This window comes from Paramacrobiotus metropolitanus, unplaced genomic scaffold (genome assembly GCF_019649055.1).
Source record: "Paramacrobiotus metropolitanus isolate TYO unplaced genomic scaffold, Prichtersi_v1.0 Parri_scaffold0000070, whole genome shotgun sequence".
NCBI classification, from domain to species: Eukaryota; Metazoa; Tardigrada; class Eutardigrada; order Parachela; family Macrobiotidae; genus Paramacrobiotus; species Paramacrobiotus metropolitanus.
The window spans coordinates 181,773-197,741 of record NW_026570290.1 but is presented as its reverse complement, the minus strand read 5'-3'; the positions used below and the strand labels follow the sequence as shown (position 1 = coordinate 197,741).

The 15,969-nt window shown below is 42.4% G+C and overlaps 1 protein-coding gene and 1 long non-coding RNA gene across 4 annotated transcripts; one reads left to right on the top strand and one right to left on the bottom strand.

Annotated features, from left to right (window-relative positions):
- Positions 1-258: 258 nt before the first annotated feature.
- On the top strand, positions 259-4,413 carry LOC129594652 (uncharacterized). 3 transcript variants are annotated; one of them, XR_008691218.1, is made up of 7 exons: positions 260-491; positions 665-733; positions 1,107-1,468; positions 1,594-1,741; positions 1,837-2,066; positions 2,697-3,473; positions 3,706-4,413. It is a non-coding gene; the product is annotated as an uncharacterized LOC129594652 (long non-coding RNA). The 3 variants fall into 3 exon arrangements; XR_008691216.1 differs by lacking the exon at positions 3,706-4,413 and having other exon boundaries at positions 259-491; positions 2,697-3,699; XR_008691217.1 differs by lacking the exon at positions 3,706-4,413 and having other exon boundaries at positions 259-491; positions 665-770; positions 2,697-3,699.
- Positions 4,414-10,234: 5,821 nt separating this feature from the next.
- On the bottom strand, positions 10,235-15,530 carry LOC129594682 (speckle-type POZ protein-like). Its single transcript, XM_055491452.1, has 2 exons — positions 14,615-15,530; positions 10,235-11,328 (listed from the first exon to the last, which is right to left on the bottom strand). Exon 2 carries the CDS (start codon positions 11,307-11,309, stop codon positions 10,533-10,535), a length of 777 nt encoding a protein of 258 aa, XP_055347427.1. The 5' UTR covers positions 11,310-11,328; positions 14,615-15,530; the 3' UTR covers positions 10,235-10,532.
- Positions 15,531-15,969: the final 439 nt, after the last annotated feature.

Below are 15,969 nucleotides of genomic sequence, written 5' to 3'. Positions count from 1 at the left end.
GTTAAACTTGACATGACTGATGATTAAAGGTCTGGGTTATCTGTTGTTTGGAAAACAGAATATTATGCAATGATAAGAACAGTTGCTTACAAAAAGGCAACTGGCACATGTACTTGTATTATGAGTGTGTGCGTATGTTTATAAAATTTGTATAAGGCACTCTTGTTTCGTGCAACGGTGTAGCTTCGCTACTGCATCGACCTTCTCTTCCGCCGGACCAAAGTTCAGTGCACATAGAGACACAACATTACATATTTTGGTAGTTACCATTCAGACATCAAACGCTAATCATTTTGAACTTAAAATTGCTGTTCTGCCTTGAGCCATCGTTGTTACGTAGACGACACGCTGACACTTGCAATTGCAAACACACTACGAACAATTTTATTAATTGTCGTTCCGAAACATTACTGATTGTGTTTGCGTTAATCAGTCGAAAAAGAGTAACGCTTGGAAATTTACCGATGCTGGACATTTTGGATGAACACTGGGTGAGCGTTCGGAGCTGTGTGGTACACAACACGGATTATAATAACAAATATTGATCAGTACCGATATTGTGAAGTGTTAGAATTATGTAAAGTTGCAGTTTGATTAAACCTACGGTGACTGGTGAATAAGCTGAATGATGAAAATTACTTTTGTTATTTTTATCTCGTTCTAGAATCCCAGTTCTCAATAGCGGGCTTGATACATACATTTAGTTGGTGCAACGATGATCGTGAAGTGCTGAGTAGGTTGCAATCACCACTAGAGAAAGAGTGACAGTGGTAAATATTCAGGCTGATCTACATAGTAAGATATTAAGCTATTAAGACCTTAATTAACTTTTTTGTTGCATGAGAATAATTTCCATAAAATTACAGTAATTCAATAGGTCTTTAGTGCCCGTTAGAATAATAAATTGCCCATTAATCGAAGGAACTGCCCCTGTTTTTGTATCGGTTATTCCATTAAGCAATTTTGTAATGCAATCATTGTATGCAATAATTTTGCAAATTGTACTAAAATTGTACTAAGATTGCTGCAGTGCCCGGCCGTATACCTCACCGTATTGTGTGTGTAATCTGTGTATGCCCTTAATACGAGTATGACCTCGTATACAGGTGCAGTGTGTGTACAAAGGGAGAGCTCGTGCAATCAGCGTTCCACCCACCGGAAATCGTCGACATGGAGATCAGCCGTACTCGGACATCACTATTTTGCCGGTCGTTAGAGATCGACTTGAACAAGTGCATCATCACCACAATGTCAGAGAAATGTCTTGAAAATTCAGTTTTAGTAATACTTCTACGTCTATTACGTATTCGCCGGGACGAATTACCGTACGATGTATCATTTTTATATTTAGTTTTAAAAGTTGCAGTTTAATCGCTTTTTTTATTTTAGCAGTTTAACAGTGAGTTCCTTTCTGTCGGAAATCACATTCGCACTGCGTACAGCATTGTCGTTTTCGTCTTTTATTGGGGTATGTGAAAAATTTGTCCTTTTTAATATTACTGCTTGTAATAATCCATTAGTGTGCGGTAAAGCTATCTAGAAGAAACCAAAGCTACAACATCGTACTGAAAGTTATAGTTTTAATAATTCTAGTTTTCCGGCATATGCCATATTTTATTGCGTGCCAGAGGGATACCATACCAGGTTTTATCCCTTGCCATGCCAGTGGCAACGCCAGAGGCACTTGCCAGTGCCAGGTTTTACACCCTGCCTGATTAGACTGGTGCGGAGCGCAAACGCGGTAAAGAATTTGCAACTTTATAACCTGACTTTTATTAAAGTTTGATGCTCTGCTTGCCCGGCAGAATATCTGCAGCTCGAAACTTTCTTGTGCAGTTCAGGTACCAAATGGTAGCAAAACCAGCGAAACCTGGCGATTAGCGAGGCCGAACGTAACGTAATAGGCTGCCTACTTATGACGATATCCTGGTCTTTCCATTTTTCGGACTCCAATATCCTCGTTCAAACGCGCCATAATACGTATAGGATCCGTATTATTAGAGGGACAATGCCCGCCAATTTATATTAACAGATACATACCGGTAAAAAAAAGCGGAAACTTGAAGGTAAAATAAATTTCAGCTTTGCTGGCAATTTTCATACGTGTGTGACTACGCTGACAATGCAGATTGCATGTTTGATTGCCGTACAAATAAAAATATTCTTGAAGAGGCAATAAACAATTTTTTCACCAGTCTGTAGGTGTTTACCGCTGCAGCGAAGACCAACAGTTGCGAATCTTACGATATGTGCTCTTTAAGTAGAATATGAATACTTCTATGTGTGGTGTCTTATATGTTTGGTAGAATATTTAATATGCAGCCCACGAAGCTAACTCGAGTGTACAGCTGTGAGGGTCTTGCTCGAATCAAGAAAAGCTCATGCAAAATCAGGAAACACCGGCACAAACATCAAATCAATAGCAGCCCCAACACGAGTAATTAACACGTCTCGTAAGAATGCCAATCTGGGCGATCTGGTGAGCGGGTTAGATATACGCGCCACATGGTAGATTGCTAACCTGATTCAAAAACCAAACAGATTTACCACGAAAGCAGACTTTCTTTGAACATTTGCTCAATAAATCCGCAGCAACTGTGCACCTCTACAAGAAAATGCAAGTCAACATAATTTCTATTGTGGTATCCCAACGCGCCGCCAGAAAAACCATCGTGACCTTTTCTCCTTCTTTGCAGGTTTTTTCTCGGTGGATGGTGCATTGCTGCGTACGGAATCGTAGACCGCATTGCGCTGTCGTGTGCCTTCCGTTTGGAGCCTGTACAACACTTCCTTCTTCAGTGTGTCCAGATTCCGCTGTTCGGCGAGGCTTAGATATTTAGCCGCATTCTCCGAAGTGATATTGTTCACCAGCATTGATTCACAAAAGGAGCGCAGATCCGCAACCGCATATTTATCCGCCATAATCAAAATCTTTTCCGCGTTATCGCGATTGACATTTCCCAGTTCGCATCCGTAGACATAGTCGCGCAGAATGGTGACGCTTTCTCCATCGATATCGTCCATTTCGCAGGACGCATGCTGCTTTTCTTTGGTGCTATGCGTGAGCATGGCGGCGAAGACCGGTGAATGGGCCATCAGCAGGCAGCGATGAACAGGGAAATTTTGGCCGTCGCTGGAACGAATAAAGAAGTCCGCAGAATGCTGAGCAACGTTTCGTGCAAGCACCCCGGCAAGCCGCTGGCAGAACTGCTGCCGAAAAATCTCTTGGTCTGGCTGTATCGTGCACATGCGAAAGGTTTCGGATTTTATTTCAACGGTGACATCCATGATTACAGTTATAGAGTCATCCTGCACTTTCTCCCGTAGCGCCGTATGGCTAATAACGCTATGGCCACCCCAAGAAGAATTGTCACTGCAGAAGATTTGTGTGTACTGTATATGCCGGTTTTAGGGACAATTTCCGCCATCGATCGTCCCGTGCACACGCTAAAGATGGCGAAGAAACGATTTATGTAGGTTGAATTAATTTATATGTAAAGTTTGATTTATATGGATTATGAAGATAGTTTGATTTACGGTATATATATACAGATTTATACATATGTATTTGTTTATTTATATGACGGTTGAAATGATTTTTATGTAGAGCTTTTGAATTCTCAATCAATTTTAAGTGACAATGGCCGAAAATTTTCATGCGATGTTGTAATACGAGGCTGGCTTAACCACGTACATTTAATTTAGATGGAAATATCTTTATATTAAAGATTAATAAATCTCGCAACGTAAAACCACCTTCAAGCCCGCAACGCACCTTCATCGACATCCTGCGAGGAAGTTTGCCGGTCCTGTGTAGGACTTGGAATCAGTATTTGTATCCGTAAAGTACAGATAAACGGCCACGGTGTGCTTCTGGTCGCTTGAATCGTTGGGGTCCACACGGCAGTGTTGAACGCCCATACGCCACCGTCCGTTACAGTTTTTAACTCCCAGTTAATTCCTCCATGGTAATACCGGCATTATACGCCATTCTCTTATCATAGCGGTGAAGCGAAACGCCTTTCATAGTCCAGCGCAACGTGAACTTGACCTGTTCGTAATCAGTGTGCTCGCGCACAACGATTTGGGATTCGGAGCGCGCCATAATAATAGAGAACTTTTAAAGTGCCGAAAATGTGATGAACGTCTAGAAGTATAAGGAAGGAACTTTTAAGGAACTGTCAAGTCAGGTATAACTCTGGATGTGCATACATAAAATATTTGTGCACGGCGAGCTTAAGATTAATCGGTGCATTTTACATACAAGAAGCTCCCGGATTTGAAGTTGGCTCATTTATCTACTGCGAAGTGCTGTTGCAAATCCTAGCTGTCTGACCTCTGCCAAACACATTGCAAAGATCCCTGTTGCACAACCTTCGCATGACAACAGACAGCGAATAACACTCGAAAACATCCTGTACAGTGACCTTGCGGGTCTCAGAATTTATGCTAAAGATTTGTGTTAAAAAAGTGGTGTTGTGCTTACAAATGTACGAATATGTTGACTATGTTAAGGTTGTTATTGCTACTGGCACCAGACTTTCTAAACTCATGTTTCGTGATTTACCTTACATCACGATAAATTCACTTTAGTTCCAAAAAAAACATTTGCTCACAATTCCTCGTAATTTGTAAACTTCACAACTGCAATAGTGTCCTGAATGCAGCAACCAATAATATGCGGAGTCCTACCATAACCCGGCGATATTTCACCTAACCGATTTCAGTAAAAAAACTATTAGTTCAACAAACCACACAAGCTGTGTTCGAAAAGCATCGTATGGTCCACGCCCCGAACGGGAGGCCATTCCGGCGCAATTGTTGTAACGTCTTCCTCCAATTGCCTTCGGAGCTGTCGGTCTTCGTACAGGAACTATCTTCGGAGAAGTTAGACATGTGGTCCACCACTTCAGGTTATTCATTGGATGCGGTCCGTATTGAGCACATGCAGCACTTCTTTCTTCAGCGTATCCAACTCGCGCTGTTCGGCGAAGTCAAGATACGGCTTAGGACAAAATGGTCGCATACCCAACATCTCCACATTCAGTACGAATGCAGCGCAGTGCACTGTACGACTGAGCTCAAAATATCCGTTTAGTACAAGTGCACTGCCCCGCCTGCGTACAGAATGCTGGGTGTGGGGCTATGCGACCATTTTGTCCTGCATTGTACTTGGCCGCATTCTGCGCAGTAATATTCTTAGCCAGCATCAGCTCGCAGATTTATCCGCCATAATCAGAACTTTTGCGGCATCATCGCGATTAATCTTGCCCATTTCGCATCCGTAGACGTAGTCACGCAGAATGGTAACACTTTCCCCATCGATATCACCAAGTTCACACAGCGCATCCTGCTTTTCTTTGGTGTCATGCGTCAGCATGGCGGCAAAGACTGGCGAATGCGCCATCAACAGACAGCGATGAACAGGGAAGTCTTGGCCGTCACTGGAACGAATAAAGAAGTCCTCAGGGGTCTGGGTAGCTTTCCCCAGGAAGCATGTCAGCCAGCCGCTGACAAAACTGTTGACGATGCATTTCCGGATCTGGTTGCCTTGTGCACAGGCGAAAGGTTTCCGATTTTATCTCGACAAGTACGTCCACGACTACAGTCATGGAGTCGTCCTGTATTTGTCTAAATAGGTCTCCATGGTTAATGATCAGTTTTCCTTAGATATGTCCAGAAGCTTTGAAGTGACTCCGTATGAGGTCACACTGCGGAACAATTTGCGACATGGATCGCCCGTAGATAAGCTGAAAAGCATACAAAACAGCAATTTATTTTCTATTCTTTAATCAGGTTTTTTACCGTTTTCATGAGCATTTAAAACCGCAAAACTAAAGACCTCACGCAGTTTTGAGGCTCCGATAGTGGTTTCGTTCATTTCCGGTACCGTGCAAGACTAATTAGATTGCCATCCAGCACGGATTCAAAGAATCTCGCTGCTTATCTACTTTGGATCTGGTTTCATGTTGGATTTGACAGCTAACTACAAAAAAATTTATTACTAATACTTAATTCATTTCAACAGCATACCGAGTAATCCGAACATACCTTATTCGGCCATCCAGCCAGAAAAACTTCGCTGCACCCGTGTATGATGTGGATTCGTTGGGCGTGTCAGTGAAGGCCAAATAAATACACAGAGAATATTTCTCCGGGCTTGCGCTGTCGGGATCCACGTGGCACGGTCGTATTCCGATGCGCCAGCGTCCCTCGCAGTTACTTTCTCCCAGTTCTTCCATGGTGATGCCGGCACTGAACATCATGGCTGTATCATGGCGATGCAGCACGAAACCTTCTACGGTTCATTGCAGTGTGAACTTGGTTTGGTGGTGACTGGTGATCAGTAAATTCACGTACAACGATGTTTGACTGCGAGCGCATTGTCAGAGAAGTCGAAATGCGTTTAAGGAATTTGAAAATGATTCCGATATGATGCTGCATACAATAAGAAAGTGAAAAGGTACAGCTAAAAACAGCGGCAGTAAAATACCACGGAATAAATTTTTACTGAACAATTGTCCGCCAGGGAAATACTGGTACAAAACGTAGCTCATGGTTTTCTTAGAAGCATCGTTTGGAAATCACTTATGTACTTGTATTTTACAAGTTTTCAGCACTACCCACACTTTGCATTTGCACGTACTTACGTAATTTGGATTTTTCTGAATACGTAGTGCCGTAAGGTGGGTGGGAGCAAGAATGCAGCAAAAGGGGACACATGATATAAGCAGGAACAAAGCTGCATATACTCGTATCGACAAACAAAAGCAATATTGCTGCTAATGTCCTATTACAATTTATCATTCACCCTATTTTGGCAGTTTATAACTTCATAGTGCCATAGAATGTTGCTTACGAATCAAAGAGAATGCGCAAACAAATGGATCATGGAGAATCAAAGAGAAGGATAAATTCGAAACCCATATTAATCCCATATCAATATCCCCTATCTATATGCATCCTTAATCTCATATCAATCCGTCAATAATCACTGATATTAGTATTATTGATTGCCTGCACCTTACAATAATGTACAAGTACAGTTCGTGTTGAGCAGGTACGACGCTTTTTTCTTCAATGTTTCCAGTCCTCGTTGTTCGGCGAAGGCGAAAAATTTGGACTCATTCTCCACAGTGTCAGTACTAGCCAGCATCAGTTCGCAGATCCTTAACAGCATACTTGTCCGCCATAATCAAAACCTTTTCCACATTGTCGGCACTGACCTTTCCCATGTCACATGCGTAGATGTACAGTAATCACATAGAACGCGGACGCTTTCTGCATCAGTATCGTCCAATTTGCAGAGTGCATTCTCTTTCTCTTTGGTGTCGTGCTTGAGCATGGCGGCGAACACTGGTGAATGCGCCATCAGCAGGCAGCGATGCATAGGGAAGTCATGATCATCGCTGGACCGGATAACAAAATCCGCGGAACGCTGGTCGCCTTTGGATGGCAGAATCTCGGCAAGGCGTTGGCAAAACTCTTGACGATAGGCTTCTTTATCGGGACGGATGCTGCATATGCGAAAAGTATAGGATTTAATCTCCACAAGCACATCCATGAGAACGGTTATGGAATTGTCTTGTAGCTTTTCAAACAGTTCCTTGTGACTGAAAATCTTATAGACGCCACACATAAAATCCAAACTGCTGAACTCCCACGCTCTTAGATCGTATTGCGCAACAATAGGCACCATCGATCGTCCCGTATACAAGCAAGCAAGCGCTAAAAAGCAAGAAGCTGATATTAATGTTGGATCACTGAACTGAATTAAGATTACAAGCCGTGAATACGAAAAAAGCTCACGCGATTCCAGAGAAATTTTATTTAAGAATGACTTGACAATAAAGAATTGCAAAATCTCTACTTCGTAGTTGAGGTTTGCCCTTAGCAATATCTGTACAGAGATATTGTACGTACAAGTCAGTATAACGGCAGTTTCCAGTTTGTGATGAAATAATTTATTTAGTTTTTGAGGGTCACGCCCTATTGATCATTACAGATGAATTCAGTTTTTAGCTACACTTTGTCATATTCTCTTTCTGAAAACCCGAGACTTTTTCTAAATTTGGGATCCGGCCTGTGTTCGGGGACCTGGCAAGGTACAAGGTTGACAAATGTTCTGGGCTTGCACAGGCTTCTTTCAAAGCCGCTGTCTCTATTAAATTTACTAGGTATAGTTTTGGATTTTATTAGGTTTACTAAGTTAAATAATTTTGATTCATGACTGGAATACTCCCTATAAGAACACCTAAGACAGTTCATGCTTTGACACATATCACACACCTTAATTGGCTCCCAGCCAAAAAACTCCGATCGCCTGTGTATGATCTGGACGCGAGGTCCGTGTCAGTAAGGTACAAATATACCGCCATGTACCTCTCTTCTGAGTCAGTGCCAACCGGATCAATACAACGCGGCAAAACTCCCAAACGCCAGCGTCCATTGCAGTTGGCGATTCCCAGTTCTTCCATGGTGATACCGGCATTAAACATCGTTTTCCTATCATAACGGTGCAGCGAAAAGCCTGTAATCGTCCATCGAAGTGTAAACTGGATCTGCTGCGAATCAGTATACTCCTGTACAACAAATTTTGAATGCGAAAACATTGGCAGAGTCGAGCACAGAGCTGCGATGTAGCACCAGGAAACAATCAAGATGGCCAAACTTTTTCTAAAATCAAAAATTTGCCATGCGCAGAAAAAAACTTTTCAACATTCAACAACAGAGGCTGCCCAGTCACAATTTTTCTTCGTCGTCTGTTTTACCTAAACCTTGCACGGGGGTTTGCAATCACTTAAACTACAATTGCAAGTTACTTCGATTAGACCTTGATCCTATTGCGTCTCTGCATTTCGAACACCATAACAGACCCAGCAAGAAAGCGGATACTGCCAAATTCAACATTCTTACAGTAACACTGTTGGTGTCAAAAATCGATCTGTGTACGGAAGCTACGACAAGCAGGTGCTATGTCTCGCAAGACCGAACCCGACGACTGCATGCAAAATGGTGATGACCGCCGTCCATGAATTTTGGCATCTCACTACCGTGCATAATGAGCTTACCTATGTATCCAAAGGCCAAAATCTGTAAACTGCGTTATATAGTATGCAGTAGAGTGTATTACACGATCTTGAAATCCTTCACCGAAACGCTCAGAACCGTTGCGAGATTCCCAGCGGTTAATCATTTTGGGACTACTATCTAGGTCAAGACTCAGAATTTGTGCGTTGAATGTTTGTTTTTGACTCCTACCTACCGGCTTGGTTTTCTCTTGTGTTTTTTTTGGATATCACGCATGCGTTTCAGGCATTATCATTTGAAGTCAAGAGGGGCATACCGTTGCACGAACAACCAATCAATATTGTTCTGAAATTGATATAATCATTGCTTAGTACAAGGGTACAAAAATGGGACAGAGCAAGCTAGATTAACGAAAGCACCATTCCAAAGACATCATTTAACCCTATGCACTGCCCTTAAACTCAGAAATCCATATTTTGAAAAACGCACTTAAACTACTATTATATTATTTACATTGTTTAACTTAATTAGAATGCCTATTTATACGAGGCGCATGTGTTACTTTCCATTTGCCCAACGCACCCATCAAGCAATATTTGTTTGCTGTTGTTTTATGCTAAATAAAGAGCTCGGGTCCGCTTCTGGCAAGCATACCTTAATAAACATCTATTTTTTGTTCGTTGGCATTAGATCACTGGGATTCGGAGGGCACAGCCTAATGGCTAAACGCCAGCGGCCATTACCGCTGCTGAAGCAGTTTCCGGATGGTATCATCGGCGCTGTACGTTGAAGTTCCATCAGAAGGGTGTAGCAAAACACCGTTAGCAGTACGTTAAAATTCGAATAGATATGGTAACGAACAATATGTTCGTGCATAATGATTTTGTTTTAAGCGCATGCCCAGATTAGCGCGCAGAAGTATAAGGCACGCAATCAGCGAACGCTATGACATGACATATGAAAGTGCCATTTCTGATGTTTATCCGGAAAAATACACGGCACTAAAAGAGTTTAACGTGCAGTCTGCATTTGAAAGGTAGCGGAAGGCGGTTAGGAAGGTACCTATTCTACATATTTATAATAAAGTCCTGCCTGATTTAAGTTTTTATTGAACATCACGATCTCAGGTTTAAAACATGATAGTATTTTTGGTAGCGATGCTTGACAAGTTGACGCTTGATAGCATACAATATTAACAGGCACAGCTTATACAGAAACATACAAACGATAAAACAAATGCGAAAGTTGCTCCGTTATTTCTGTAAGGTAAGTTAAAAGGTCACACAAATTTTCCGAGAAACTGCAATAATGAAAACGCTTCGGCTGAATGAATGAACAACTTCTCCAGCTGTCAGTTGAAAAGGCAAAAAGTATGATGTCAAAACTCGTCGTAACTTTCTAACATTGTCACCATAAAGTACACCCAGCGCGTGCCGGTGCCAAAAACAAATAATTGATTTAAGAAGTCAGTAAAAATTTCAAGTTGGTTTATCATCACGGATTCACGATCCCCAGTAACGCAGCCAAGAAAACCATCCGGACTTTTCCTGCTCTTCCGCAACATTTTCCCCCGAGATATTGTCTAGTAGCTCATTGGCGGCATTTTGCACTTGTGCGTGCTCTGTATTGAGCGCATACTGAACCTCCATCTTCAGGGTTTCCAAACCCCGCTGTTCGGCGAGAGCAAGATACTTTGTCGCGTTCTCCGGGCTGATGTTCTTGGCCAGCATTGACTCACAGAATGAGCGGAGATCCTCAACCGCATATTTATCCGCCATAATTAAAACCCTTTCGACATTACCGAGATTAATCTTCTCCATTTCACACCCGTAAACATAGTCACGCAGAATGGAAATACTTTCCCCGTCAATATCATTCAGTTCACACAAGCCATCTTGGTTTTCTTCGGAATCATGGGTTAACATGGCGGCAAAGACCGGTGAATGCACCATGAGCAGACAGCGATGAACACGGAAGTCTTGGCCGTCGTTGGAACGAATAACAAAGTCGGTGGTGCGCTGTGCAGCGTCTCCAGAAACCACGCTGGCAAGTCGCTGGCAGAACCGCTGACGATAGACTTCCGCATCCGGTTGTATGGTGTAGGAGCGGAAAGTTTCGGATTTCAGCTCAACGACGACGTCCATGATGACAGTTATTGTATCGTCCTGAATCTTTTCAAGTAGATCTCGATGGCTGATAATTTTAAGGCCTCCCCTCGGCTCAGTTGAACTGCAGAATTTTTTAGTGTACAATGTGGCTTTGGGGCCAATTTCGGTCATTGATCGTCCCGTGCAGAGGCTAAAAGATATAAGAAATATCAGTTGCTAATAAACTGCTACCGGTGAAAACTATTTACGGCGATTGATTCGAACAATCTTGAAACAGCAAGACCAAACTAAAATCATGCGTTTTGATACAAGGCTCGCTCAATCAATACTCGTACTTATGTAGGCGTAATCAGCACGTATGTAGATTCCGCTCGCAAACTGGTCACTTGCAAAGTGGTCGCAACTCGCAAGCACAATCTAGGGTATTTGAAATACCCTAGATTCAAATAAAGAAAGCATGATATTTACGTGTAGTGCATCTCGCACAGCTCAAGTCCCTGCATATGCATAACACACCGTATTTGATATCCTGCAAGGAAGTTTTCTGGTCCTGTGTACGACTTGGAATCGAGGTTTGTATCCGTAAAAAATAAATAAACTGTCAAAGTCTGCTTCGATACACTTGGATCATGGTGATCCACCCGGCACGGCAGGACTCCGATTCGCCAACGGCCCTTGCAATCCTTAATTCCCAGTTCCTCCATGGTAATGCCGGAATTATACACGGTGAAATTGTCATTACGGTGTATTGCAAAGCCTTCGATAGTCCATCGTAGCGTAAACTTTATCTGATCACGATCAGTATGCTCGCGCACAACAATCTGAGACTGTGGGCGCATCTTCCGATTCAGAGTAGGTCGGAGCTGTTGAAAATACTTTGTATAAGTAATATCTTGGAATTCGCCAGGATATTAAAAATTGAAGTTAAGAGTATAAGACGTCTAATCGTTAACTTGTTAACGACATAAGAGAAACACCGACACGACTGATCTCTTATTCTGCGACGGGTAAACAATGTAGCACGCTGGACCCGGCAGTCTAGCTGAACAGACAGAGAGGTAGAGTAGAAACAGAGCAAGCAGGTTCAGCTAGACTACGGCTGGACTTTGCGCGGTCTACTGCCTTTCCTCTATTGCCGTGGAATATACTCTGCACCTGTTTGCCAGCGGATCGCCTGTCTCTTTTCTGCATGCGACCGTTCTAGCTGCCCTGCTTTCCAGCAACAGCTACCCTGCTCCTTCATCGACGGCCTGCCTGGTTCCTATTGGTTTCAGTGGAGGATGGCCTATTCTTGTTGCTGCATTTGCATAAATGGCAGATTGAATGTGTGTTAAGTTTGTGACTGGCATTTTGTCTTCTGCACGCGGATTGGAATTTGGAAGTGCACAGGCCAAGTTCACGCGCAAGCAGGATTTCACTGCTTTGCAAGCAGGCCACCACGCTGACTGTCAGCAGAAACCATTTTGACAGTTTCATAGTGGTTGATGTATTAAAATGTACATCAGCATGATTTAAGGCCGCCTCATAGTTCACCGAAAACGGCAGTTTCGACTAAAAGGTGTCCGAACTTCGAATAACTATGAGGACACCATTCCCCGACTCTCCGTCCCATTTTTACGGATGACTATGAGGGAACATGATCGTGTTGAAACCGAGTCGTCGAAATTCGTGTTTTCGACGACTTCGGTGTAGGAGAGGATGGCTCCTCCCTAATACAGTCTCCGTTTTTTTTCGCCCAATCATACATACGTTTGCCCAAAGCGGCCACTGCCCACCTGGACGCCCAGATTATTAATACACTTATATCCTGTATTGTACCTATACATATGTTACTAATTGTTACATGAATCCACATCTAACACAAGCCCTTTTTGTTAAACAGACATTTTAATTACTTAAATAGTTACATCTGTACGTACATTTTTCCATATCTGAAAGTTAGTACATATTATACATGTTTTCCATCTGTAAGCCGTTTGGAAAGTTTACGTAAGTTTTACATCTGCTTATTAAATTGTAGCAAAATGCCTCGTAAAACATTAGCAGCATAAAAAAATTAATACCGAATAACTCGGAATTTAGAGCAGCTGTGTGAAGCATTGCAAGGCATTTGGAGATAACAGTAAATATAAAAAGCTACTAATGAGGTATTTTGTGTCAAAAAGTACCGTGAGTGGGTAGATTGCCAAATTGAAAGTTTATGAAAAATTTAGTTTCTCAGATTTGGCAAATTATGCAGTATAAAGTGCATAGTTACTTACTTGTTGAAATGTTGTTTGACCTATTGCAAAGCCTTTACTCACTCATCCTACTCGTAATCGACATGTACTGGACAGTACTTATTACCAAACCATACTATAATACTCGGCTTGCCATTAGCCTAATGCCGGCTTGCCATAATGCAGCCTTCAACCGCCCTGGGCGGTGACTTCCAACCGTTGCAACGGGCGGTTGCCTACTTCCTGTCAAATGAATATAGCCGAAGCACGGACAACTATGAGGAACACATCTTTCGGACACAACGACGGGACGGTAAGTCGGAGTGACCGTGTCGTGGGAAATCCGTGACCACGGAAACTCCGTCAGTGCCGTCCCGTCGAGAAACTTTTTCTCCGTCTCAGAAAACGGTTGACTATGGGGCCGCCTTTAAGCGCAAGTCGGAAAAAAAAACTTGGGAAATGTTTGGAAAAATGGTTTATTATTAACTACATAAAACGATAAACATTGTTTGCTTCGTTTCAGTAACTACCGAGCTTATTTTCAATTTTTCTTGCATTTTTTGACGGGTTATGGTGGTAATAATATCCTGCTTGTTTCCTGGTCGCACCTTGTACCGACCTCGTCTTTAGCATGTGCATCTTCGAACAAAATCCCGAAAAAGACTAGGTCCATTCTTCAGGTGCTAGGTCCATACTTCAGTTGTAAGAAAAAGTTGTACAACAAATCGTAGTCTTAAAATGGGAACTACGATTACAACATTCGTAGTTGCAGTTACCAGGATGTTGTAGCAATGTTGTGCAATTTTTACTTTCTGCAACACTTTCCGACCATACTTCAACCACAACTAAAATTTAAGCCAACCCAGCACAGACGCGATTGGGGGAGATAATTCCGCTTATTTCCATTAACAAGCGGAAGAAACCCTTTTATTAATTTTATAATACCACTGACCACACGAAAACATACAGAAATACAGTAGGGAATTTTAGATTTACACGTAGTTGGGCCCACGTACATGAGAAACTACGACGTAACATAGGCTGTACGACGGCGAACCGGAAGCGCTTTAGATTGCCATACGGCTGCAGTGACGTACACATAGCAAAATTTTCACTGTCGCGACAAACAAAAGCCAAATAAATGCGAAAAATTTTAATCATCTCGAGAATAAATTCAAATAAATTCCACAAAATTCAGACTGGGTTTTAGTTTTGCTGCTTTTAGAATCTTATTAAATACAAAGTTTTCTAAAATACCTGTCCTCTGGGGATTCATCTGAGATATTCACCGTTTCCTGTTCAAGGGATCATGGCTAATTCCTTCACACAATTTCTTCAAACAGTTATCGCCCTGGATGAATTCGAACCAGAAGAACTCGCACTATTCCTGTCCCTCTATCACGATCAAAAATCCCAGGAAAAAGAAAACAGAAAAAGGTTCAACCTTAATGATATCAGCGATGAGGACTGTATTGCGTGGTTCAGATTCCACCGCGAGGATATTGATGAGTTGCGCAAGGAGCTTCACATCCCGGATGTTGTGCGCCGTGAAACATGATCCGTATTTGAAGGAACTGAAGCTTTGTGCATCCTTCTTCGTCGCCTGGCGTATCCTTGTCGTTATACGGACTTAACAATCATATTCCATAGATCCATAGCGGAACTATCCATTGCCTTTCACTGGGCTATTGAACACATCTATAGCGAATTTATTCACCTGTTAACGACTCTTGATTTATGCTGGCTGACACGGCAGGACCTTGAGGAGTTCGCTGAGGCAGGGCGTTCCAAGGGAGCCCCCCTGGAGAATGTTTGGGCATATATCGATGGTACAGTGCGACCAATTTGCAAACCTTCAGAGGGGCAGCGAGTAGTTTGGAACGCACATTATCGTATGCATAGCATGGTATTTCAGTCTGTTGTGGCCCCAATGGAATGATCGTAAACTTGGATGGCCCCTGGCCGGGGAGGAGGCACGATGCCGGGATTCTTGCTGACAGCAAACTGATGGATAAATTACGAGATAAAATGGCAGAAATTGGGAAGAAATTCATTTTGTACGGAGATCCGGCATACCCGTCAAATCAGTACATCGAAGCTCCATTTCGAAGGCGCATGGCTCCATTGCCCGATGATCAGCAACAGTTTAATGAAGACATGAGCAGGTGCAGAATATGCGTGGAATGGGGATTTGATAAAATTGTTCAATATTTTGCATTCGTTGATTTTTCAAAAAACTTGAAAGTGTTAATGCAGCCAGTAGGTAAATTCTTTTTGGTTGCTGCTCTGCTAACAAATTGTCATACCACACTTTATGGTAGTCAGACGGGATCGTACTTCGGAGTAGATCCTCCATCTTTAAAGGAATATTTAAGGAATGCAAAATTTAATGATAATTGAAAGCAAAAAAGATCTGTGCTGCTGTCATGAAATTTCTGTATCCATATTGAGAATTGCTATTAAAGTGCAGTTAAACAGTGCGTTCTGACAAAAATTAAAGTAACTGGGAATATCAAAAACAGATCCATCAGAATTACCACAACACCAAACCGGAAGTCAGAAAGTTTTCTGGATAGAACCCAATACAAAACGTACATCGATATTCATTATAC